General features: G+C 38.7%; 1 protein-coding gene across 8 annotated transcripts in view; it reads right to left on the bottom strand.

Moving 5' to 3' along the window:
- Window positions 1–584: 584 nt before the first annotated feature.
- fgfr1a (fibroblast growth factor receptor 1a) overlaps window positions 585–25,134 on the bottom strand; it is a 45,229-nt gene continuing 20,679 nt past the window's right edge. For 2 of the 8 annotated variants that reach the window (XM_030416502.1, XM_030416503.1), the window contains exons 6-18: window positions 23,219–23,342; window positions 21,482–21,672; window positions 21,086–21,236; window positions 13,517–13,713; window positions 12,330–12,475; window positions 11,361–11,482; window positions 10,773–10,883; window positions 9,753–9,943; window positions 9,503–9,625; window positions 8,494–8,564; window positions 8,247–8,384; window positions 4,417–4,522; window positions 585–4,325 (exon numbers count right to left, since the gene is read on the bottom strand). In XM_030416502.1, the coding sequence (XP_030272362.1) occupies window positions 4,149–4,325; window positions 4,417–4,522; window positions 8,247–8,384; window positions 8,494–8,564; window positions 9,503–9,625; window positions 9,753–9,943; window positions 10,773–10,883; window positions 11,361–11,482; window positions 12,330–12,475; window positions 13,517–13,713; window positions 21,086–21,236; window positions 21,482–21,672; window positions 23,219–23,342 (1,848 nt within the window). In that variant the 3' untranslated portion in view covers window positions 585–4,148. Of the gene's footprint in view, window positions 4,326–4,416; window positions 4,523–8,246; window positions 8,385–8,493; window positions 8,565–9,502; window positions 9,626–9,752; window positions 9,944–10,772; window positions 10,884–11,360; window positions 11,483–12,329; window positions 12,476–13,516; window positions 13,714–20,182; window positions 20,328–21,085; window positions 21,237–21,481; window positions 21,673–23,218; window positions 23,343–25,134 lie in introns of all 8 variants that reach the window. The other 6 variants (XM_030416505.1, XM_030416507.1, XM_030416504.1 and 3 more) reach the window with 3 other exon arrangements.

Here is a 25,134-nt window from a genome sequence, read left to right as displayed (position 1 = left end):
GAACAAACTTCACAGTCTGATAAAAATAGTAATATATATTGTAAGATTAATCATATTTAACATTGAAAAGGGCTGCTTCAGCCATATAGTTTTGCACTTAAGCTCTACAACTGGAGGACCCACGCAAAACAGATTGAGAAAAGTCTACAGTCAAGTAAAGTCATTCATAGGTTTGAGTTAATCTGCTAGGGATGCATTTGCAGTGCATGCCATGGCAACACTGGCACAGCTGGCGCACAGGTGGTCGAGTGGTTAGAACGCATGCCATAAACGCAGCCGACCCCTGTTCGATTCCGGCCGGAGGTCGTTTGCTGCATGTCACATCCCCTCTCTCTCCCGTATTTCCTATCTGTCTACTGCTTAATAAAGGTGTCTATGCCAGAAAATCTTTAAAAAAAAAAAAACCCAAAACACTGGCACAGCTAAATTCCAGCCTCATCATACTTTTTAGTCATTTATATCTTCAAGATGCAATAACCTACCTATGCTTAAATACGTTCTGTTTTGCAATTAATGTTATATGGACGCAATTAAGGCCAAAATCTGCAGCTTCAATAAATTATAAAAGGAAATATGAACACTGACAGATTCACAGGGTTTAATGCAGTTGGGTAGTTAAACTCATCCAGCTTGTCAGACAACATTAAGTCAGTCAGGTGTATTCTATTAAATTACGGGCCAGTAGAAAGATTAAAACCAACATGACAAAGCTTGACATTTTCTTTTTTTTTTTGGGGGGGGGGGGGCATTATGACAAATCATGTTTCAACGCCCAATACCTCATTGATTTAATAGTTCAGTGAAACATTGCTAACATCAACCCTAGTCAGTGTTGGAGGAAATACTGTACGACCCTTACAAGTCTTGTATTGAAATTGTTACTTGAGCACAAGTTTGTTAGTATAAACAGGATAATATACCAGTACTTGAAGCAGAGAACCAAAACTTGTCAGGGCCGTAAAATGTCCCACGTTACTGTCATAAAATTATATATATATATCATTAGATTATCGTGACCAATTTTCAACTATTTTCATAGTGCAGCATCTAATAATCAGTTTCAATCTGGATCAATCTGCTCAAACAATTCTGAAAATAGTGACAAATTTGGTGACCAAAGTGATGCCTTTACAGTTTTTGTTTAGTACAATGAACAGTGCAACCTTAAAATCATTACACCATTCAAATTATTCAAATAAGGAAAAAACAGGTCAATCTGGACACATCAAAAGTTTTACATGAAAAATAATCATTATACCAATTACCAAAATATTTGGCCATTGATTTTCTGTCAAAATACTAATTGATGAATAGACAAATTGCTTCAACTGATTGGCAGTTTTATTGATAATACTGTATAATTTCTTCATATGCTTTGTGAGTAGAAATCTTAATTTTTAAAGTAACTGGTAACTAAAGCCATCAGATAAATGTAGTGGATTAAAAACTACACTATTTCTCTCTGAGAAATACAATAATATAAGTACCTCATATTTGTACATTAGCAAAGATTCAGTTACTTTGCACAAGTTTGCATCAGAGACATATCATTATGAGCACCTATAGCAATAACAAACACAATACCAATATGCAATACTGTATTCAATTCATATTATTTTGAGATTATGACATAATCTAGAGGACTCCATATTTCTGATTTATCCTCTCCCATATTGGTAAAATGAAGTCAACCCAGCTGATCATAATAATCTTTTTTGTTTCTATTTAGATTGAATGAAAATTTGTTTTACATTGTGCTTTGGAAAAAACACATGTATATCCTAAAAATAAAATCACTTAATTTTGACTGATTTGGTTCAAGATATGTTTTGAAATCCCACATCTTCTTTGCATTGCCAAAGAAGATGTGATAATGATTGCCACATTTTGTACAACTGCATTTTTATGAATATAAATAATTCAGTATTTCAAAATGCTGTTATAATGGGACACATTATATTTGGGCGACCAGAAATGAGAGAGGGTTTGATTGGAGCTCAACATACCAGTTAGTGGTTGATGCTCAGATGTCTGAAATTCCATTATTCCCAAATCAATTAACATTCATCATCATCAGATAGTAATTTCTCTGAGGAGACAAAAACAGGACATAGCAGTGTCTTCTTCCTTCGTCTATGATGAGAAAACATTTAATTACTGTCAGATAATAATTAACATCATCCCCTTTGTCACAATCAGAACAAAATAAAGACAATGACAGCATAACTGCTGCTATACTGGACGACAGTGAATGAACTACTCTGCCACTCTTCTTGTGCCATCTGTCAGAAGTGATAACAACCTCCACCTAATGACAGCTCTGCTGCTCGTCCTGCACCATTAGCAGGTAATAAAGTGAGACCTCTCCTGTCCTTTCTATCCTTAAACACAGCTCTTCATCATCACCTCAACATCAGCATAGATTGTACTTTTTATTACTCCCCGTTTCCAGGATCTGATGATATTTTTTTTTCAATAAGATTAGGTTGCATCCTGAAGTGTTGTCTTGTATCCTTGAAGGCCATGACATGTCAGCGTTCATTTTCATCAACTTTAAAACTGTTGGAATAAAAGTAACAAGCTCTCTATCAACTGTTCTGCCCTCTGTGCTGTATGCACAGAAGGCTTACACTGTAAGGGCCAGCTTTTCAAAAGGTTCGGCTTTCCTGCGCGGCTGAGTTTAGCCTGTTGCATGGTGACTGAAATCCAAGTGATGCTTCAGCCAATGGACAGGAAGCCAGAGCCAGACACGGGCATCATGGTTGGTGTGGCTTAGGGATGGAAGTGTAGCACCAGCACTTGCCAAGCCATTCACACGGCCATAAATTACATGCGCTTGCCAACATTCTGCCAAATTCTGATGTCAGCAGCACATTATCATATCTTATCAGCCCCCAGCAACCAGTGTTAAATGGTTGGGAGATTGAAGTAGCCCTCGTTCCATCTCTGTAAAGATGATTTACATCACAAACATGAAAATCTCGATATTTATAGGCCTCCTTTATGGAGTTGAGTTCAGACGCTGACAGCTTCAGCACTTTGTTTTCAATAGCATCTTTATTTAATGTAATCCTTTAACGATGGCATACATGTTCTGCAACCCTTAAATCTGAAGTTATGTGGCAGCAAATGTAACTCCTGTTGAAGCATTTACAGTAGAAGATAAGTTCATCACAAGGCATGCACAGTGGAAGTGCATGATGTTGACCGAAGCAGATAATTTTAATAAGCACGGTGTACAACCAGGAATATTTAAAGTTGTGACCATCCTTGAAGGAAATTAATCTTAAATGAGACAACATACAATTTTACACACACACACACACACACACACACACACACACACACACACACACACACACACACACACACACACACACACACACACACACACACATTCTTTCATGAGAATATTTCTTCCCCAAAAACTGTTACTGTATTGCAGGTCGTTTCATGAGAAGAACTTAGGGTTAAAAAATAGAAACCCAATATATATATATATTCGATTGGTGATTATGCAGTAAATTTAGGGGATGTAATTCTCAGCAATTTTGGAAATTCTCATGTCACAACTGCCACTACAGACTATATTAAAACACAGATCAAACACAACTTGTACAAAAGAAAATAAACCAGTTATGGTATTAAAAATAAGAGTACAATGTAAATATATATTCATATTTATAATTTTTCTAACTGTATTTACAAGAAGAGAGTGAATGATGCTGCATGTCCCGTGGTTGTTTTTATTCTCTGGATTTGGTCTGAAAGGTAGAAAGTCATTCTTCTCTACTGAAAGGACGGGAAAAACAGCAACATAAGAAACAAAAACCTGACAGTCAGTCTGTTTGGTTCTCCTGACCCGTGGAATGCCCAAAGTGGAGAGAAGAGTGGGAGTCTGCCGTTTTTTCAACAGCTACTCACGTTTAGACAAAGTGCCCCATAAACATCGTCAGCACGAGAATTGGAGCACGGCTGCAACTTTCAGTCTACGTGATCCGACTAGTTCTCTGAAGTGTCCTCCGAGCTCCTTTCTCACAGAGCACCAGTGTTTAATAGCTTCATCTCTGGGAATGTGGGGAAGAGTCCAACCCCATGAGGCAAGGAGTGGAGGGAAAATGAATGTTTGTCTGAACGAGATTGAGGTATCAGCGTTTCTTAACGGCTGCTCCATTGGAGTGGGGAGGGAACTTTGGCAGGCAGGGCTCCTCGGCTCCAGCATCGTGGGAGAAGACTGAGTCCTCGCCGGAGGAGCAGGTTGAGCTGCGGGTGTCCGGGTAGCTCGGTGAGTACTGGTCAAGAGGCACTGACAGCTCCAAATACTCCTGTATGCACAAAGAGAGGGCAAAACTTCAGCATTTCACTTCCAAATAATACATTTCTGCTTCTTCCTTGTATGATGAGGACAGAACTCACCTGGTTGGATGTCATGACCAGACAGCGATCCAAATCCTCCACCAGCTGTTTGAATGTGGGTCTGTGAGAGGGCACAGCATGCCAGCAGTCCCTCATCATCATATACCTGCAGAGATCGAGAATGAGATTGAGTGGTTTTTTTTTTAATAAACCTATGTAAAAGGGACAGTTCACCTAAAAGTTTAAGCTGCATCTTGTCCTCCTGTGTGTGGTACCATTTCGTCGAGATTGTTACCCTTGTCAAGGGTTGTTTTCAGCCGCATCTGCCTATTTGTTATTTAGTTTTTCAGCGGGATTATATGGAGGATGGGTCTCAGCACAGAATAGACCTCATTAACTTTTAGTGCGGTTCAAGATAAAGGGACAGATCCAGGAATTTTTCATAAGGAGTTGTCCTACTTCAGACGCAACCTGTAACTACCACCGATATGCACATTTTTAATAGGACTATTTTCTTTCTGTATCACAGCGCAGACAGATAAATGCATCTGCTTATGGCCAAAAGGCTTGTGCTCCTGACTGTGCGGGATGTAAACATTAATGGTGTCCTCCTCGGCTAAGCTGTCACGATCGCTAGCTTGGTTAGCTCATTGTCCAAATATATGTTTTGCTCTGCGCTGTGATACAAAAAAAATGTAAGCATTAAACTGCTGACAACAAGGTTCATGGATTATCTCGAGTAACCAGGTCATCATTTCTGGAAAAGGATATTTTTGGAGCTTTGAGCACCACAAGCAGAGTGCCATGTATTTTCATAACATTGGACTAGGGCTGTCAACGAATATTCTAAATACGAATATATATTAAAATTTAAAAAAACAAACAAAACAACGGAGAATCGATTGAAAATTAATATTTGACAGTGGAAAAAACATCAGCGGCTGCTTTGCGAGTGGGCGCAATACATGACGAGTCAGGGACAGGTCACAGGAGTCGCACTTGCAAGCGTCACTCACTGCTGAAAGTGAGACGCGACAAAAACAGTGGCAGATGTAGATGGCAGAGAGAAAAATGTAATGGCAGAAATTTCAGAGCCCAACTCGGCAGCAGACAGAGGGGTTAGGATTCCAAGCAACCTAAAAAGGCCATTTGGAAATACTTCAGATTTTGGGCCGTAGACGGCAAAAATGTGGAGCCTCAAGATAAAGTTGTATGCAAGCTGTGTAAGCTACAGTTAGCTTACCATTCCACCACTAGCAACATGAGGGCACATCTCAAAAATGTGCACAAAAATGAGCATGCCATGATGTCTGGAACTCCAACTAAACAGCCACGTCTCGACTCATATTTTTCACCGCCCGCCACAAGCTCTTTGTCTGCAGCATGACAAGAGGCGTGCACGAAGAAACTTGCTTCGTTCATATGCAAGGACATGAGGCCAATCAGTAACGTTGATGGCACGGGCTTCAGAGAGTTTTGTCAAGAATTGGAACCGAGGTACTGTATCCCAAAAATACCTATACAAGTAGTTAAGTCTCATTGCATTAGTTTGTCCTCCTGTTATTGAAATAATGCGCAAACACAGATATTCGAATTGTTCGAACCTATGTGTTTTTTTTACAGCGAATATTCAAACGTCATTTCCAAGCAATTTGACAGCCCTACATTGGACAGAAATCTCAGTTGATATCTCCAAAATGCTGCAACTCACATCAAAACAATCTAGATGGATAAACAACACAACAAGTAAAAGGAAAATATGTTCATTGGATTTGGGGTGAACTGTCCCTTTAATACTTGCGAGGAGCAGTCAGAATCAGCTGTAGCAGGAAGGTTGAATGAAACGAAGCTGAACAAAATGCTCCATTTGGAGCTCAATCAACCTTTAAGTGATTCAGTTTATTGCTCGTCACACAAACAACAGTAGGGACCCTTTATTACGTTGCTAAGCACCTGGATGTTTCTGATATACAACATTGCGGGGTATGTAAATATTAATGCCAACTGTTTGGGCTGAACATGAGACCAAGCAGTGACTCACCTTTTTGATTTTAAAAAGCTTCACAGACTGCCCCAGGTGCCAAACACTTTCAGGTTTTTGGATGCAGGAAACACTCACCTTTACTATAATAATTTTTATTATTTTCTCTTGGCAAGACCAAGTCAAATTGAAAAAAGGGTTTAAATCAAAACAAACGCTCCTTCAATGGTTGTCACTGACGTCAACAACATCTGGTTCAGAGTAAGTGTGGTTGTGACCATGAGAGCTCAAAAACACAAAACCACAAGATTTTTATGCCGTTTTTCCATTACATCTGCCGGCCTGGCTCTAATCGGTTTGACTCGGCACCGCAAGAATTTGTATTTTCACCTATTTCAACTGGGCTACCTGCTTGAAGGTTTATCTTAAACCAATGATGTGCTTGTCCTGATCCACACAGTACTATGGTAGACTCACAACTAACAAGTAGCACCACTAATTCAGTTACAAACACATTTCATTTACTATAACTTCTTCACAATAAAAGCCCCATGTTATTAAGAAATCTAAAAGCTTGTATTATGAAGCAGCATTCCAGGAAATAATGTGTTCCACAAGGAGCAACTTAACAGTAAATGAGACTCCTGAAACAGCTGAAAGTGAACACGATAAAAGAATATAACACAGCAGATGTTATGGGTTTGCAGCAGTTGCAAGATGCCACTGCAGACTGCAGCCGGTTGGAGGCGGATAACCAATGATTTCAGTGTCCAAAGAGAAATGTCCAACATTAGCTTCTCAAATGTGAAATTTTGCTGCTTTTGAGTCTTTGGATTTTGGATTATGGGATGGACAAAGTAGGATTTGAACATGTCACTTTGGGAAATTGTGATGAGCATTTTTCAAAAAATATTTCTTCTCATTTTATACACAAAAAGATTAAATTAACCTGAAAATAATGGGCCGATAAATAGATCAGGCTTTTAATTTGAAAAGAAAATGTAGTGGAGGAAATGCTTATTGAAATGCTTACAGGTTGGACGACTTTGTTTTAAAGAACACCAGCTCGCCAACGTGGCAATATTTTGGGTTTAATGGAAGAGAATATGGCGAGCCAAAGTATCTGAATGAGATTACATGTCGTCTTTGCTGTAAGCAGGTGTTAACTAAACAACGCAACACAACAAATTCACAATTTCACCAGAGTCCATCACCCAGCACAGTTAAAGGGATGATAATATTTTTATTGCGATATTTGGGTGGGACAATATCGTGGTATCACATTTTTGATATTGCCCAAGCCTAAAATAGTCTTTTTTATTGCATATGCTGTGCAGCATCATCACAGACTTTATTAGCAAAAAATTACACACAAAAAAATAAGCACCATTATTTTGATACTAAGGATATTAGTGATTAACACATAAATCTCTGTTAAGAATTTCCCCTATTTAAAATATATACAATTAAATTAAAATGTATTTGGTTAACTTATTACATTTTAAAAACAACTTAGTAGCCTCAATATGGGTTGGATCTTGTTGAAAGGCAACAGACTGAAGCTCCACAATTAAAATGAAATCATTATCTTTTATTATTTAGTTTATTGTTCAAGTAACTTGGACCTACTGTTGCCTGGTCTGTTTTTACATTGAACAAAGATTAAGTAATGGTTAAAACTGATGAAAACAATGTTTGCATCTTTATTTATACCATTAGTACCTCAGAATCTCTGGCTTTAGTAGATGGGCTGAAGGTGTTCTTGCATCACTCCAAAATTCAAATTAGACTTAGTTTTAGGGTATGTCAATATTACCCTCAAACTTTTATCAAATAAGGAAATTCTGGCCAACAGTGAAAGCACCAACAGAAGAGGAGCTTTGATTTGTTGTGTGCAGCGTTTCCTTACAGCTCATGAGTGCACGTTGAGGGCTTGTCCATGCGGTGACCTTCCTTCAGCAGCTTGAACAGCTCTTCAACAGGGACCCCGGGATATGGAGAGCCTCCCAGTGTGAAGATCTCCCACAGCAGTACCCCAAATGACCAGCTGCAGACAGAATCACACGGGTATGTCTATATTTTCTGCATGACTAAAGGTTTTCCTCACATTCCATTCCATTCCATTCCTTAGAAAAGTAACAAGACGTGATACCCACACATCACTTTGGTGTGTGTATATCCGGTCAAACAGAGCCTCAGGAGCCATCCACTTGACTGGTAAACGACCCTGGGGAGAAGGAATGCAGGTTAAGGCTATTTACAGTGCTAGGCTTTTTCCACCTCAGAGGATGCCGAGCAGCATCATTCTGTACTGTTTAATCAGAACAGTTTGATATCATGCAGGAAGGATAGTACAAATAGAAACAGCCACGGTGAGCTGAAAATGGCTGCAGGTGACAGGCTCCTCCATCAGGTCATCAACATGTCATCGTGCCAGTGCTTGCATTAACGCCTTTGCTATTCAAAAGCCCAACATGTTCTCATATAGGTAAATAGCATTAAAATGGGAATTCTAATTTTCTAAGCCCTGACCCTATATTTACATGTTCTGGTATGCAAATAAGTCATACTTACCAAACGTTTTTAAGTCTGTCGAGTAGATTGCCACAGCTGGCCACTGAGAAACAGCTGCAATGTAATCCTTTGGGGCAATTGTGGACCACCAAGTTCCATCCACTAAATGTGCTTATTTTTGCACCTGACAAGCTGAGATTGTCTGACAGAGGTCTCTCAAAAGGTGAGTTGTTAAAGCCTAGATTGGTAAAATCATGAAATATTCAGTCATGACTTCATACATAAATTCCTGCTGCAGTTTCTCAAGTAAACTCCAAACTGCTCTTTGCAACTCAGACTCACGTTACCAGCATCGTCCTCCTTCAACAACTCAGCTCTCACAAGACTTCTCCTTGAGGGGATCTTAATATTCAACAAAAAGTTCTCTCTCTGTACTAATCGTTTCTGTAATGTTGTCAAAGACACAAAAAGCACTTTTAGTGGATGTAATTTTGTCATTGCAGCTGTGTCGTGACTGCCAGCTGAGGTGATCTACTTGACCAATTCCAAAACCTTTTGGTAAGTATGAATCATTTACACATTAAAACATGTAAATATAAGACCCAGGAAAATATCAGAATTCTCCTTTAAACAAAGAATGAAAATACCTACATTTGTGGTCTTCTTATAGTAATCAATGTGGTGAATATCTCTTGCAAGTCCAAAGTCAGCTATTTTCATCACACTGTCCTCTGTTACCAAAACATTGCGGGCAGCAAGATCTCTGTGGATGCACTACACAAATAGAAGCAGACATCACTAGAACTGAAAGTTGAAAGTCTTACACAGTTTTAATAGAGAGGTAAATCTGTGTAAATTTAATATGGAAGGCTGTGAATGACTAGTTGTACTTTCTTGTTACCTTTTTGGAGGATAAATACTCCATCCCTCGAGCCACTTGGTAAGCACAGGACACCAGGTCTTTAATGGACATGTTTTCCACAGGCACCTGGTCTGGGTTGTAGCAGTACTCCATGCCTGGTGGCCGTCGAGCTCGCAAGTACTCCCTCAAGTTGCCTTTGGATGCATACTCTACTATCACATACAGGGGACCTGGAAGCGATTGGATGAAATAAATTAGCAAGTCATCATAAAATCAACACCATAAAAGCATAACGTTTTAAATGGAAGGACACCAAAATAAACTTCATGATGTTAATTTGGCAGACTAGACAACTCTAGTTATAAGTCCAAATAGTTAAAATTCTGACATCAAATGAGTCATTTTGAGGGGGTTGTGATGATCATATAAAGAAAATTCACCGTTTTACAGCTCCTTTTTTTAAAATGACTTAATCCATGCTGGAGGAAAGTCAGGTAAAGTTTCATCATCGCAAAACATTTCTGGAGCTTCAGAGCGAAACAGTATTTCAGCATTCTCCTAAACAATGGGGACTTAAATCTAAAAAACAAACCAACCAAAAAAAAAAAAGACAAAAACAAAACAAACATAAAATGGCTTTGTATTGCTGGGCTGGTGTAATCCAAGTCTCCAGTGTACCGCAGTGAAGACTTATATAAGGGTGTAAATATCTTTTCAAATCAATTTCGAATCGTGGGCTGTGCGGAGATATGTATTATGCTGGAAGGGCAGTATGGAGCCATTTTATGTTTGATTTTGTTTGTAATTCACATTTTAAAACAATTCCTTGGCTACTTTAGTTGTTTGAGAAAATGTTTTGCTGTGAAGCTCCAGAATGTTTGGTGGTTGGGGTTGGGGAGATAATGGGTTATAGCAAGTTCATAAACATAACCTGTGAATACTGGCTGAGACTATGAATGCCTTGAGGTTAACATAGAGTGCAAGGTATGTGTGTGTGTGTGTGTGTGTGTGTGTTGGTCAGGGCAGGTCATCAACAGACCCCTGACTGTCTGGTCCTACCATCCTGTGTGCAGGCTCCCAGCAGATTTATGATATTCTTGTGCTTCCCGATGATCTTCATCATCTCCATCTCTGAGATCAGGTCTGACAGGTCTTTCTCTGTGGCGTCAGCTGGAGGGGAAGAGAATTAAATCACATCAGGGTAATTAGACGATGTTCTGTTCATGGAAAGGCCCAACAATGCCTCACAATAATCACCTTACACACCAACATTGCAGCTGTTGTGGGGACAGGCTAGCGTTTGATTTGGAGAATGCTCCTAAGGGAAAGGCACCTAAAGTGCTAAAAAATACATACTATTTTCCCTCCATCCTCACTCTTTGTACAGTTTAATGAACAGTGCTTTATATGGGGTGTCAAGAGTTCTCATAAATCTTCATTCTGCTTTTCCATTTGCACATACATTTAATGGCTGCGATCCAATGGCAGATATTTCTTAGTATCTGCTCATCACATTTTTGTGTCAGAAGTCTTCTTGTCCCTCATGTCTGGACAGGAGGCTTCTGTACAATCTATTGCTAAACACTGAGGAGTTGCAAATCCATCACATTCTTACTAACTTACTTACTATACTGTATACTCACTTACATTTCAACATTTTGACTGCAACCTTGGTGATTCGGTTTGGCTTTTCTTTGTCGAGACCCAGTGCCTCACCCATCACTACCTGGCCAAAGCAGCCTTCACCCAGCGGCTTCCCAAGAACAAGTCTGTAAGTGGGAGAAGACACATGGATCAGCACTGAAGGTGAACCCTTTTTTTAAGCACTGGTCAATTTTGAGGTTTAAGGCTTTTTAAAGAAATTGCCCACAATACACATTTAGATGTTTTAATTCATGGATAATCATGCAAAACTGTGCATATTTAATAAAATGGCTCTGTTTGCATATTCAAACATAAAATATCAGAAAAATGTTGATACAAAAAAAATGTTTATGTCAGTAATTAACAAGGGATGTTTCAAGGTAATATCTATCACTTTTTTATCCTATTCATTTTCTTGTCAAAAAAAATATATAGAATTTCACACACATCTTTAAAGGCAGTTTTCACTAAATTACATTTTTCTCTTAATCAGAATCGGAAATCTCCACATCACCATCACTTACATAGACCAAAAATACCATTTATAAAACATTTTATTCTTTAAAAACATTAAAACAGAGATTACAACAATCTTTTTTATGGCTGTTGACAGTGTATAAAAATATATCTTAAGTTGCCCAAGTAAAAGTGATATAGGAATTTTGAACCTGGCTTAAACATGTTTGTATTTTTTAAATTAGATGAGAACTCATTTGCAAGTATTCTAACTAATCAGCTGTGACAGTTTCACAGTAGCATCTGTCAGTTAGATACAATACTTTTGAGGTTTACCTAAATTACATACAGACTGTTAACTCGGTACAACCACCCTGTTCTGGGGCAGTTTAAGTGCCTTGCATAAAGGAGAGAGAAATTTTCAAAAAACAACAAACTTGACTTTCTCAAACCAGTAACTTTCCTGTCAGGAGGTCACTTTTCCGTGTTAATGTTTATTCCAGGATGTTTATGTACCTGTCCCTGGGCAGCTCCCAGCGGGGATCCTGGGGCAGTTCATACTCAGACACCCCCGAAAGCATCGGAGATCCGCTGGAAGAGAGCCGGGCAGGACGAACCAGCATCACTCCAGAGTGGATGGAAGAGCTAGAGTCTACAGACACCTGAGGTGAAAGAAGTCTGACATTACTCCCCCCATAGTGGAAAATACAACAGTTAACAGTGACCCTAAAGAAAATGAAAACCACAGACTAGTTGCCAATCTAACAATTACTTTCATTTTCAATTAACGTCTTGTTTATTTTCTTGATAAATTGATGGGTTGTTTGGTCTATAAAATGTTGATCATGACGTCCGAAATGTCTCGTTCTGTCCACAACCCAAGGATAGTCAGTATACTGTCAAAGAGGGGGAAAGAAATCAGAGAGTATTCAGATTTAAGAAGCTAGAATCAGAGAATTTTGACTTTCTTTAAAAATTATTCAAACTCATTATCAAAACAGTTGGCAAATGATTTAACAGTTTATAACTTATCGATTAATTGCTGCAGCTCTTCATAAGAACATGTAAATACACCCAAACTGCTCGGCTTTGGATAGAAAAGATTCCTCGAACACTTATCATACTGACCTGATGAACAAGACTTCAAGGAGCTACAGTGAACCTTCAATTTTTATGTTAACATACATAGAAACTCTGTGGAGGCAGACAGCTTCAACGGGCACAGTAAAGTTTTGGAGAAAAAAACTTAAAACTCAGAATTTTAATATTAACAATATCAGTTTGATAATAATAAAAGAAATCTGTAACTGGATAAACAAGCTGATATCTTTTAATTCAGTTCATTCGGTCATGAAAAACAAAACTAAAGTTTTTGGTTGTTTATGATAATAACAATAACAATAACAACAACAGTAATAACAGTAATAGCAATAATAACAATAATAACAATTATTACAGTATTATTATTATTATTAATAATATAATGATTATTATTATTATTACTGATTTTGTGATAACAATTTTATTATTATTATATTATTATTATTATTATTATTATTATTATCACAAAATCAGTCAATTGAGCTCTTCCTGATTAAAACTTCTTTCCCAAAACTGCTTTAAATAAACAAAAAATGACATGTGGAGAGAGGAAAAAAAAGAGATGAAAAGGTATAAATATTCCAAACCCCCTATCTACTTTCTGTTACCTGTCTGCGCAGGGGGATGCTTTTTGCCAGCTTGTGGACGGCCAGCTGACTGTTGAAGTCACTCTTCTTTGAGGAGCTGCGAATCTTGACAATAATTGCAATAGCAATCATGACAGCGATGAAGAAGAAACCCACGCAGTAGATGACAACCTCAAGGTAAGTGTGGTTGGCTGGAGGATAGTGTGGAACAGCTAGATGGGGGTATGCAGGGTGACAGAGGTCAGGGTCAGCGGTCATCAGCGATATCAAAACACAGAATCTCTGATAATATTTACCCACTCACACCAAATATACCCGTGCTTTTAATTACACAGCAACAAAATAAAACAAACTGACTACACAAACACACAGCCGCTCCGTCTAACAACCAGAACCTTTGACACATATGGGACACGATCGTTTCATAGCAAAAAAAATCACTTATTTTAAGGTGTCACTAAAATTTTTTTGCTAATGTGAGTGTGATTACAGTCTCTAAAATTGCCAAGAAACAGTTTGGGGAAAACCCAAACGACTCAAATTTTGACTATGACCCTTGACTATGAATCAGATAATTCATTTTTTAAACAGAAACACAAATCTAAATGTTTTGTAAATGGATGCAAAACATGTAACAGTGTGCAAAGGATCTGACTTTTATACAGCATACAAACACTTCACACACACACAATGTTTCAACAATGCACGTCATTTGTAATTCATCAAATGTCTAATTTACTTATCATGTCTACTCATAGGTCTAATACAGGCACAAAGCATAAGCTAAAAAAAAATCTTTAATAAAAAGTCTTTAATCTGTAATGCTATTCTAAACAAATTGTGTGTTGGTGATGGTAATACAAATATTATATGTATGTGCTAACATTTAAAATATAAAATGTCCATTTCAGACCTTGTTTTTTTCCTCCCATTCAGTGAAAACACCAACATTTATTTATACCTAATCTTGGGGGTGTATTGGCTTCCATATTCTAATGAAAAAGCGTGAAGTGCATACCTTGGTTTGGGATGTGGCTTTATACTCAGGAGCTCACAGTAGTTATGCAATGCCTTAAAAAACCACACAATTGCTGTCATTCCTGTCTTTTTAATTTATGTACCAGAACAGTTTTATTTGTTCAGGAGTAGATGTTAATTCTAGGTACCTATTATATACCTGTATACCTATTTTTCAGAACTTGACTAAAATGCTGTGTTTAGGATTTAAATTTTAGAGGACCGTTTGTACTCATTATAATGGAAGTCATTTCTGCTAATGTGATGGGGGAAAAAATCATGTATGCCATTATAACGAGCAACTCTCTAAAGATAAAGACGAAGTAGCTTGAAAAAAAATGCTGGTATCTCAAAATAAAGACTTAGTATTTTTTTAGAGACTTTCTTTTCTTATTTCATCTCAAAATAATGTGCCTCATAATAAGGAAAAACCTTCTCAAAAAAGTCAGAATCTCAGAATGAGAAAGTATCTCCAACAATGTATCTAAAAACAATCCAACTTTCTCAAATAATTGAGTATATCAAAATAATCAGTTGCCACTTTAAAACATGACTTGGTATCTAAAAAAATCTTTAAGTATCTCAAAAATGTTTTCAATGAAAACGAGTACATTAAAATAATGAATCGGTACCTTAAAATCAATTTGGAATTGGATTGGGATCGGGAAAAATAGCTAAATTTTTTCTTAAACCATTTTGATTCTGGCCCCACCTCCATCCCCACTCACCATCAGGCATCAGTCTGTGCACCAACCAGTCCCTCCCTGGCTACTGCGCTCCCCTTCCCCCATCTCACCCTCTTCGCACCACTCAACTTCTAGTCTATCAAAGTCTATCATCAACTGCAACCCCGTCAGACTACTCCATTCAACCCCCAACTCCCACCTACTACAGCCTCTCCATGACTGTCAACCCAGGTGAGTGAGAAGCTAAGGAGGACTAGGCTAAGAAAAACCACAGGTGTCATCAGCTCCAGGCTGCTCAAGCACTGTGTAGACAAGTTTTGCGAGGTGGTTCTGCAAATTTCAATATGAGCCTCGAACTTAGTCCCAGTCTTGTGGAAAACATCCTGTGCGGCCCCAGTACCAAAGACTGCAAACCCTTAAGAAGCCCAGCAACTTCAGACTAGTAGTCTTGACATCTCACCTGACAAAGACCATGTAGATGATTATACTCAAATCTTTGACCCCTGCAGTTTGCTTACCAAACAAGTATTGGAGTGGGTGACGTAGTCATCAACCTGATACACATATCCCTCTCATACCTCAAGTACATTGTGTGCTGTGAGGTTCATGTTTTTCGATTTTTCCAGTGCCTTCAACACAATACAGTCATCAATGCTCAGGGTGAAGCTGGAAAAGTCAGTAGTTGACTGCCACCAATCTGCACTGACTAATGACTAGTACCTCACCAACATATCACAGTATGTGAGGCCTCACAGCTGTATCTGTAATGTGTTAGGCTGCAGCACAAAGGCCTCTCAGGGTATGGTGCTCTCTCACTTTCTGTTCTGCTCGGTCCTGGACTGCCCTCTGGCCTCATTGAACAGGTGGGTGAGAGGAGGATGTTAGCCAAGCTAATGTCTTTTATGGACAACACTTCTTCCCGACTGTGACTGTGGGAATCTAAAGCAGCTTCTTCTGTAGCAGGTTCATAGACCCACAGTGTAAGAAGGAGCGCTACCGCAGGTCATTTAATCTAGAGGCTGTCAGACTCTTTCACACAAAAACCTCATAATATAAAATGCTTTTTTCTCCCCCCTCTCTCTTTGCCAATATAAACCACCATAACAACCTCCAAGCTACTTTAAACTACATGATAGAGGGATGCATTTTATTAGTTCATTTCATAAAAGTAGATATATTCATACAGTTCATCCCTCACATTGTTGCACTGTGAATCAAGTAATCCTGTTTGCTTCCTGTAAAACCGCATTATCTCTTTGAGTCTGTATAATTTATTCTAATATACCTTTTTTTTTAGAATATTACTACACACAATGTGTGTATTACATTCCAAGTGCAATTATCCTTGTCAAATGTTCCACCTTGGTCATATTTGTATGTGAAAGGCAATTAGAAAATAAATAGTCAGACGTAATCATAGTATTTTATCTTATATTTCTTATTTTCTTTTGTGTATTTGATCCTTGCTTTGCTTTAATCTAGTTTCAATTATCTTTCATTTGATCTGTAAGCTGAGTATCTCCAAAAAATGAGTTGGTATCTAAAAAAAAAAATGGTATCTGACTATAATGAGATAATTTAGTTTTTTGATAAAGTGGGTATCTCAAAATAATGAGAATGTCAAAATAATGATTTAGCATCTTTAAAAAAGGAGACATTTTCTCCATTTAATGAGAAAATTTAGGGGAAAAAAAAGGTTAGTATCTCAAAATGAATCAGGGTCTCAAAAATGTGTTATCTAAAAAAACAGAATCTGAAAATACAGATATAAGAAACCCTTTCACAAAATGAGAAGGCATCTCAAAAAATGGTGCCTAATAAAAATTGAGAAACACAGTTAGTATTTCAAATTAAAGCTGCAAGCAGCGATGAACAGGCCCTCGCAGGCCGCGCGTGTCGGGGCATGATGCCATCGGTTGCCTGCTACTGCTGGTATGGAATAATGCATGCTGAAGTCAGAAAAACTGTTTGAACTGCTGCATGAGTCCCGGACTAAGACTGAGTCGATGGTCTGCCTCTGCAGCTGGCTGAAGAAAATGCTGGAGCAGTAGCAGAACCAAAGTTGAAAAGGTCTCCATAAGAATGAAAGGGAACACGCCTCCCAAACTCCCGCCATTTTTGAAAAAAATGTAATGGTTATCGCCAAATTATTTATATATTGAGTCACAGGAGACATTGCTGAACTCTGTGATGTCTTTTTTTATTTCTGTAGAGTGAAAAATGAGAACACCAGAGTGAGAGACAAAACAGGTACTATCTGCTCTCCTCCAGCTCAACATCAACATTGCAGCTTATGGGGGAGTTGCTTGAGTGCTTGTCGCTCTGAGGCTTCCACATCCAAAACTGTAAGTCCTACATCTGAAATAAGTCCATCAGCTGAACGCCAACAAGATTTCCTACATTTCTATGCATATATTGTATATGTTAAGTAAAAGATGTGGGATCCAAATAAAGCTGAAGAGAATTTTTTCTCCAGTTCTTCCAGCTGCTGTCCACTCTAGCGATGTCACACACTCTAGCTCACGCAATACACACCCATTATAAAATCAAAAGACAAGCTGAAAATCCTTAAAACTAAAACTGTGATGATTTGAAAAGCATAAACGTTTTTAAAAACTGAATACGTGCATAATAGTTCAAGGTCTACTGACCCTTTTAAAGGTGGAATGGTGTCTGTAGCTCAAACTATAAGGTACAAGAAGAGGTTCAAAGTTAGTATGTTTTGAAGAGGATTTGAAGATTTTCCCATTTACTTTACATTCACACTAATTAGACTGCAACCAGAGTGCCACCTATTGGCCGATTTGCACCAAATTTTAGACAAACCCTCATCAGTCCATACCACACAATTATGAACATTTATGTGATAATTGGACAGTATTTTGTAAAGATAGGCAATATTGTCTGTTTTCAACACAATGTAAAGGAAATTGTTGTTTGATATTTCGGGCATTTTATTGACTATCAAAATTCTTTTGATAACTTTTTGTCAGGAGGGTCCACACATGCTCCATGCAAAGTTTGGTGCAAATCGGTCACATCGTCTAGGAGGAGTTTGAAAAAGTGAATTTTTCCTTTGTCATGATTTTGCGAATGGAAAGTTACGGCGATAGTTCATTCAGCTGAATTCAGGGAACACACATATAAGGTTTCACAATGTGCAACATATTATGTGGAAGTTATGGGCCAAAAACGCTTTTGCATTTAAAATAGCGCCACCTGCTGGTCATTTTTGGTGTGTAACAGGGGCCATTCTGTAGCACCCCTATGAATTTCATTTCCATAAGTGTTATGGTGTGGGCACAGTGCCAAATATTAAATTAGATGGCCACCAGAGCGCCACCTATTGGCGGATCGGTAAACCCTTCGTCAGCTGTCCTCAGGAGGGCACTGACAATAAATGTACTAAGTTTCGTGTTAATCCAATGAACCGTTGTGGAGATATAAAATACTTCAATTTAAAGAGCGCCACCTTGTGGTCATAGCCTAAAATTTTGCACAAGCCTCAGGGGCTCATGGGAAAGTAGTAACCAGAGTTTCATGTCATTAGACCACACCAACGTGGAGATATGCAACACTTCCTGTCTTGAAACAAATCTGCAGGAAGTTATTATTAAATAACTTTAAAATTAATTGTCCTATTTAAAGTCTTTTGATAACTTTTTGTCATGAGGGTCCACAGATGCTGTGTGCCAAGTCTCATGCAAACCGGTGAAATCGCCTGGGAAGAGTCCGAAAAAGTAGTTTTTCGACATTTCGCGAAGTAGCAAGGTGTGACTTATATTCCAAGTTTGGTGAGTTTTGGGGTATGTTCAGGCAGTGAAAATCTCTTTCAATATTCTATTTTTTGAAATATTTAAGTATTTCAAACTAAAGACTTAGTAGCTCAAAAGTAGTATCTAAAAATAATGTTAACTCTCAAACTAATTAGCAATTTTCTCGAAAAGATGACTCAGTATCTAAAAGATAATGAGTGATTCAAAGAATTATCATCTCAAAATAATGAATTCTTATCTCAGTAAAAAGCTTCTAAAAAAATCTAAAATTGTAGTATCTCAAAATTCTCCAACTAAATCATTTTGAAAAAGCTTCTGATCATAATGACTTACATTTTCATCACACTGGCTGAAATAGGCTTCCATACATGATAATGTATTACGTATTACTAGATAGAGCATTTGGCTGCCTTATGTTAGTGAGATTATCTAACTAATTTGTGCTGGAGGCACCATGTAGAGCAAACCAATCCAAATCAAGGCTGCCATACGGACTGAAGTGTACCATTACACCCCTAACCAACACCAGCAATACAAGTGAGCTGTGTTTGTGTGAAGTGGCTGACTGACAAGCTGCTTGATAATTGGACAAATGCCCATTCCAACCCTCAGGAATGAGACACATCCACAACAGCGAGCCAATTATCAAAGCCAGCTGCTGTGCTCATGGCAGGAAATGACATCAGGAATATATGTCATTTGTAGTGCTTGTCAGAGAAAATCAGCTTACCACCGAATCAAATGTGAACACCAGTTAAACAGCATAGTGGCAGAGACAGTACAGTGAAGTTCAAGTAAAACCTGATCAGAGCTGCCAAACAAACCATCTGTAAATGTGAAGTTCTACATGGCTGAGGTCATTAATTATACTTCTGTGTTCTTATTTTTAAAAGACTGCTTGCCTGTTTTAACTTGTCATGTAGGCTAATGCATTTGGATTGTTTGGCATTTACTGATTTAACTGAAAATTCAACAGAGCATGGGTCTTTGTGTCCCATCTAGAGAGTTTAGATGGAACAGGAGCCATGCTGAGGATAGAGGGATAGTTTTAATACTTGTAACTTGCTCTGGCTTCCCGTCACATTTTTCAACAAAACAAGTCCAACAAGACGATTTTTTTGGCAAATGTGAAGATGGACAACCAGGCTTCAGTTGGAAAAGCGAAAAAAGGAAATACAGGAGAGAGACAGAACCACTGATACCTTCAAAAACGGTCAACCATGCAGAGTGATGAGAGAACCCGATAGAATTGCCCGCCAAGCAGGTGTACTCCCCAGCGTCATCAAAAGACACATTTCTCAGTTGGAGGACTTCCATTTCCTTGTCCGTGGTGTTAAGGCCAGCAGTCTAGAAAATAACATAGGAAGCAGACCCAACAAGAGGCCCATGAGGGGAAAGGGAACTATGAGTAAAGGATTCTGAAAGAGAAAGGGGATGGAGGAGCGTTCTCCTCCGCTATCCAACACCATCTGCCAGAAAAGTACCAACGAGAGCCCCTGCAGAGGACTCTGTCAGGAAGAGCCCTCCAGTATCTGTTAGTGGAGGAGCTGGTTAGGTTGAGTCTTCCACCCAGGGCCACCCCATCACCACATCAAATACCTCAGTCTCATCTCTACATGCAAGAGATGGGCAACATGGAAAACTCCACAGCAGAACAGGAAACTTTCACACTCACACACTTCACACAAAAAACAGGAGGTCAGTGAAACAAAGGTAAGCAGAGGACAGAAGTGAAAAAAGACAAACAAAGGGGAGACACAGCCCCTGAGCCATGGATGGAAGACTTTAAAGGGCAAGGGAGCGAGAGTAATAGAAGAAGATGGCAGGAGAGGCCCTTATTAGGAGGGCACAGCACAGGCATGGGGCAGGAATGAGAATGGGCCCAACATAAACCTGAGACTAAACACTTTCAACTATTCTGCTGGGAATTTTCCATAGCGTCATTTACAGTGAGGGGCACTGAGGCGGGAGAGAGGGAGGGAGAAACAGAGGAAGGGAGGAGAGAAACAGCTGAGGCCGTCTCCAGTTATACGGCCCTAGTTTTCCCCGTTGGTCCCTAGAAGCGCCTCCACTGTGTCATCCCTGTTCTGTTGCGTGGTGGTTACCTGTGGACCCATATCTGGTGATAGTCAGCCAGGCCGACTGATTTGCCTCTCCTATATAATTGGACACTTTACATATATACTCTCCGCTCTCCTCCTCAGTCACATTGTAGAGGGTCAGCACCTGAGCATCCGAGCTATTGACCCCAGAATGCTGGAAATAAAAACATGTAGTGCAGCACAGAAAAAAATTGTCAAACACAGAATCAAACTAGATAAAGAATTCATAATTAATTCAGTAATAACAGCAAAACGAAATACATATTTTTGAATCAGTATGCACTTTTACAGAGAGTGCTGGGCATCTAAGAAAAGAACTGACATAGCAACTCAGAACAATCCCTACAAAACAGATTGAAATTGGCTTGTTGCAGTAGGATTGGTCACAGAAGCTCCTACCTTGAGGACACGGACATACGGTAACCCATCAGGACCAACTCGGCTCCCATTGACCTCGATGTGCTTCAACCACTGGATATGAGGCTGAGGGTCACTGAACACTTTGCATTCAAACTCAACATCACTGCCCACTACTGCAGTGCGATTAGCTGGAAGGCCAGCCTGCAAGATTGGCCTGTGGGGAGAGCGCTCTGCAATGCAATCAAAATATATACAGAGTTTAGTTTACAAGCCTGGCGAGCAGTAGAGCTACAGCGATTAGTTGAAAGAAAATTAAATGCTGCTGTGATTTATTATCTTCTTTAGCAAGTAGTCTTTGGGTTTTGGACTGTCGTTTGGACAAAAGTCGCATTTTCTACAAGTCACACTTTTTTTTTTCTTTTTACATTTTATAGACCAAATGATTAATCATGAAAATAACTGTCAGATTAATCAATAATGAATAATGAAATGTTAGTTGTAGCCCTAGTGAGCAGTGATGCAAACACGCAATATCAAAGAAAAACACATGCGCATACTTCCACCAAGGTGCAACAGTCCCCTTTTATCTGCATCAAGTTGCATTAGCTTATAGGTGGATACCAGCCACCAAAATATGCCTGACTGTTTATTTTTTTTTAAGTCAAGATCTTTGCAATATTCTCTAAGATATTTACAAAACTTTCAAAAACGCCCTATGGCCCCTACAATATTAAAGAAAGTGAGAAAAAATCTTGCTGGCAAACAAACAACCCAACCAACACACAGACACTTGTGAAAAAATTACATGCCGGATGTAATAATTTAAAAGTATACACACTACCATCTGCCCAGCCATTTACACTAGCAAAACTTTGACTCGTCGCTTTTATTTGTCAAACAAGGTTGCCTGTATAATTTGATCTGATGCTGGGTAATTTTAGTTACAGAAAATAATTTCTCCAAATGAAATAAACTGGGTGTTAGTAGATGGTTAAGCCCATTGAATATCTAATCTGGAGCTGTTACTGTGAAACTAAATATTCTTGTTGCTCCTTTTTGATGAATGATAACTCTCTCAAGTAAACTTACAAGCCAAGCATCTGGCCAAATGAAGACTGTCCAGGATTTTCTGACAGAGACATCCATGTAGACATGAGGAAAGCATTTGTGACAAAACTCTCACCTCATTGACGAGATTTCACTGCTCGGAGTCTAGACCTATGCTGAGTTCAGGAGAAGCTCAGGGTGCAACAGTAATGTAGGACTGATTTATAGAACTGATGGTATAGGACTGAGTCAGAGGGCAGGTCCTTGAAGAACAATCACTTCTCTCCTCTACATGGATCTATTAATCAAGCCACCGGTAAACAGATTTCATCTATCAAATGGCTGACAAAAAGATCGAGTTCACCCTCAAATGCACATTTAATTTGTGTAGTGTTAATGTAAATCTTTACTTTTCATTTTACTGTATGATCTTGACGTAAATCATTCGCCCACTGTTTTTACATTTCTTTTCCATCACCTTGTGTTGTTGGACTGTCAGTCTGTCTACATTAGCCTCATGCACAGTAATTATTGGATTGAGTTAAGTCATTGGAAGAAAAATTAAAATACAATCATGTAAAATGGTTATGATTAATATAAAGTGAATGTAAAATGGTTGTTATTCAAAACAATTACAACTGGTGGTTGGGAGGTTTAAGGTCACATTTCTGAAATGGCCAACGGTACTGATAACGACTAACTACTGATTTTAATTAGGTGATCACTTACCAACCACATCCAACTGATAAGTGTGATTGATGCTGCCGTACTGGTTTTCCACCACACAGGTATAGTTTCCCTTGTCAGAGGGTACTACAGATTCCATGATGATGGTCCACACATGGTCGCGGACCTTCAGGTTTAGGGAAAGAACAAAGTTAAAGTAGCTGCCATACAAAATAGGATGTGGCAGCAAAGAACAAAAATCATATAGTCAGATAGGACTAAACTTGGATCGAAATATGTTGTTTTTGTTAAGGTAATTAACTTAAACTGGACACAGTTTATTCTAGGAGACAAAGCAGAAAATCTCAAAGTGGTCGTATCCACAAAAGAAACACTAAGAATAAGCAATGTAGTACATAATATCTTTAAGAACTGGATGGTCAAAGCTAAAATATTTTGAATTAAATGTCATTAACATAAATAAGACAAGCAGGGAGCCAATCATGGCAGCAGAGATGACGCACTGCTGCATTTCTGTGTATAAGAGCAAATACCTAAACGATTTTTTTCTCTGCCTGCTTTCTCCCAAATTAGTAGTCTTCAATCAAATTTTGTTCATTTTAAGGTAAAAACTAACAAGGTTCATGACGTTCCATGTGATGATAACAAGATAACCTTCTTCCTGTGACACCACCCAACATTTTCATCAGAGGATCTTTGTCCTACCTAACACAGACCACAGGAAAAAGGGTGCATGTTTTATATTAATCTGTCCCAGCCTGTCTTATTAGCACTAACTGATGTCTGGCTCTTTTTTTCCAAGACATGTTTTCTTCCATAAATCTGCCAAGACCGGCAGTGTGCGATTAACCAACCAACCTCTAAGGCAATGGCAACATCAAACATGCATGTACACAGACTGAGCCATACGGTTTCCCACATAGCTAAAAACGTGATGAGGGAGTCCAGCTGCCTGCTGCCAGACGTGCTGTGCTTAGGTTCATGTACATGTGGTGTGCATTATTCCCTCCCTCCCACATGTCTACATGCAGACGATAGGAACAATAGAAGCCCTGCCATAAAAGCAAAAGTGTGGGAGAGATGACAGATGTCCGCAACCGCTGATGCAAACCTATTCACTTCGATGGCAAAAAAGCAGATGCAGGAGGGAGGAGGGTGAATGTACAGATACACCCTACACCTGTGAGGAAACCAAAGTCAGTGTAATGGTACATAAAGCATATAATCAGGGTTTTAACAGCTTTTGAAGAGCAGAATTCCAGCACCTTTCACGCACTTTAAAAAGGTACCTCAACCAAAATCTCTCAATTTTTGTAGCCTTTATCGACTTAATGGGTACTATAAATGCAATTCTGGGATAAACGAATTTTACAGAAATCCCTTTAGGGCTGAGCAAGTTATCAATTTTAAATCTTTATCGTGATATAAGTCTATACATTGTCTTAGTGGTGTCTACAGCTTTACAGTAAAGTGTAATGTCATTTTCTGAACTTACCAGACTGTTCCACTTGTACCAATACTTGCATTTACACATTTAGCCATAAAATCCACACATAATATAATCATTTGTAAAATGGCCTTGAAATAACATTGTGATATTATTCAGCTAGATCGTGATACACAATATATTTCACAATATTTTGAAATCTCCTTTAAAGCACTTTATAAATGCACAGACTGAGCGACTTAATCTAATATCAGTGTTTCCTCTATATTCATTTAGGAGTGGCGGCCACTCCTAAATCCTAGCCGCCGCTCCTTCAAATGTGTTTTTAATTGTCGCAAATACACCACCGCTGCATCATATCTCCACCTTCACAGCAGAGTCCTGCACTGGGTCGGGTGTCGTGAGTGCTGGGGTAAACTAGATAACTATCTTGCTCAGTATCTACTCTTTGGAGTAGATCCCTCTCCCCCAAGAACTTACTGGTGCCATCGACGTTAATTACTTGCGAGTG

This window comes from Sparus aurata, chromosome 5, assembly GCF_900880675.1.
Source record: "Sparus aurata chromosome 5, fSpaAur1.1, whole genome shotgun sequence".
Lineage (NCBI taxonomy): Eukaryota > Metazoa > Chordata > Actinopteri > Spariformes > Sparidae > Sparus > Sparus aurata.
Note: the sequence above shows the minus strand (reverse complement) of the source record. Positions and strands in the feature narration are given on the sequence as shown.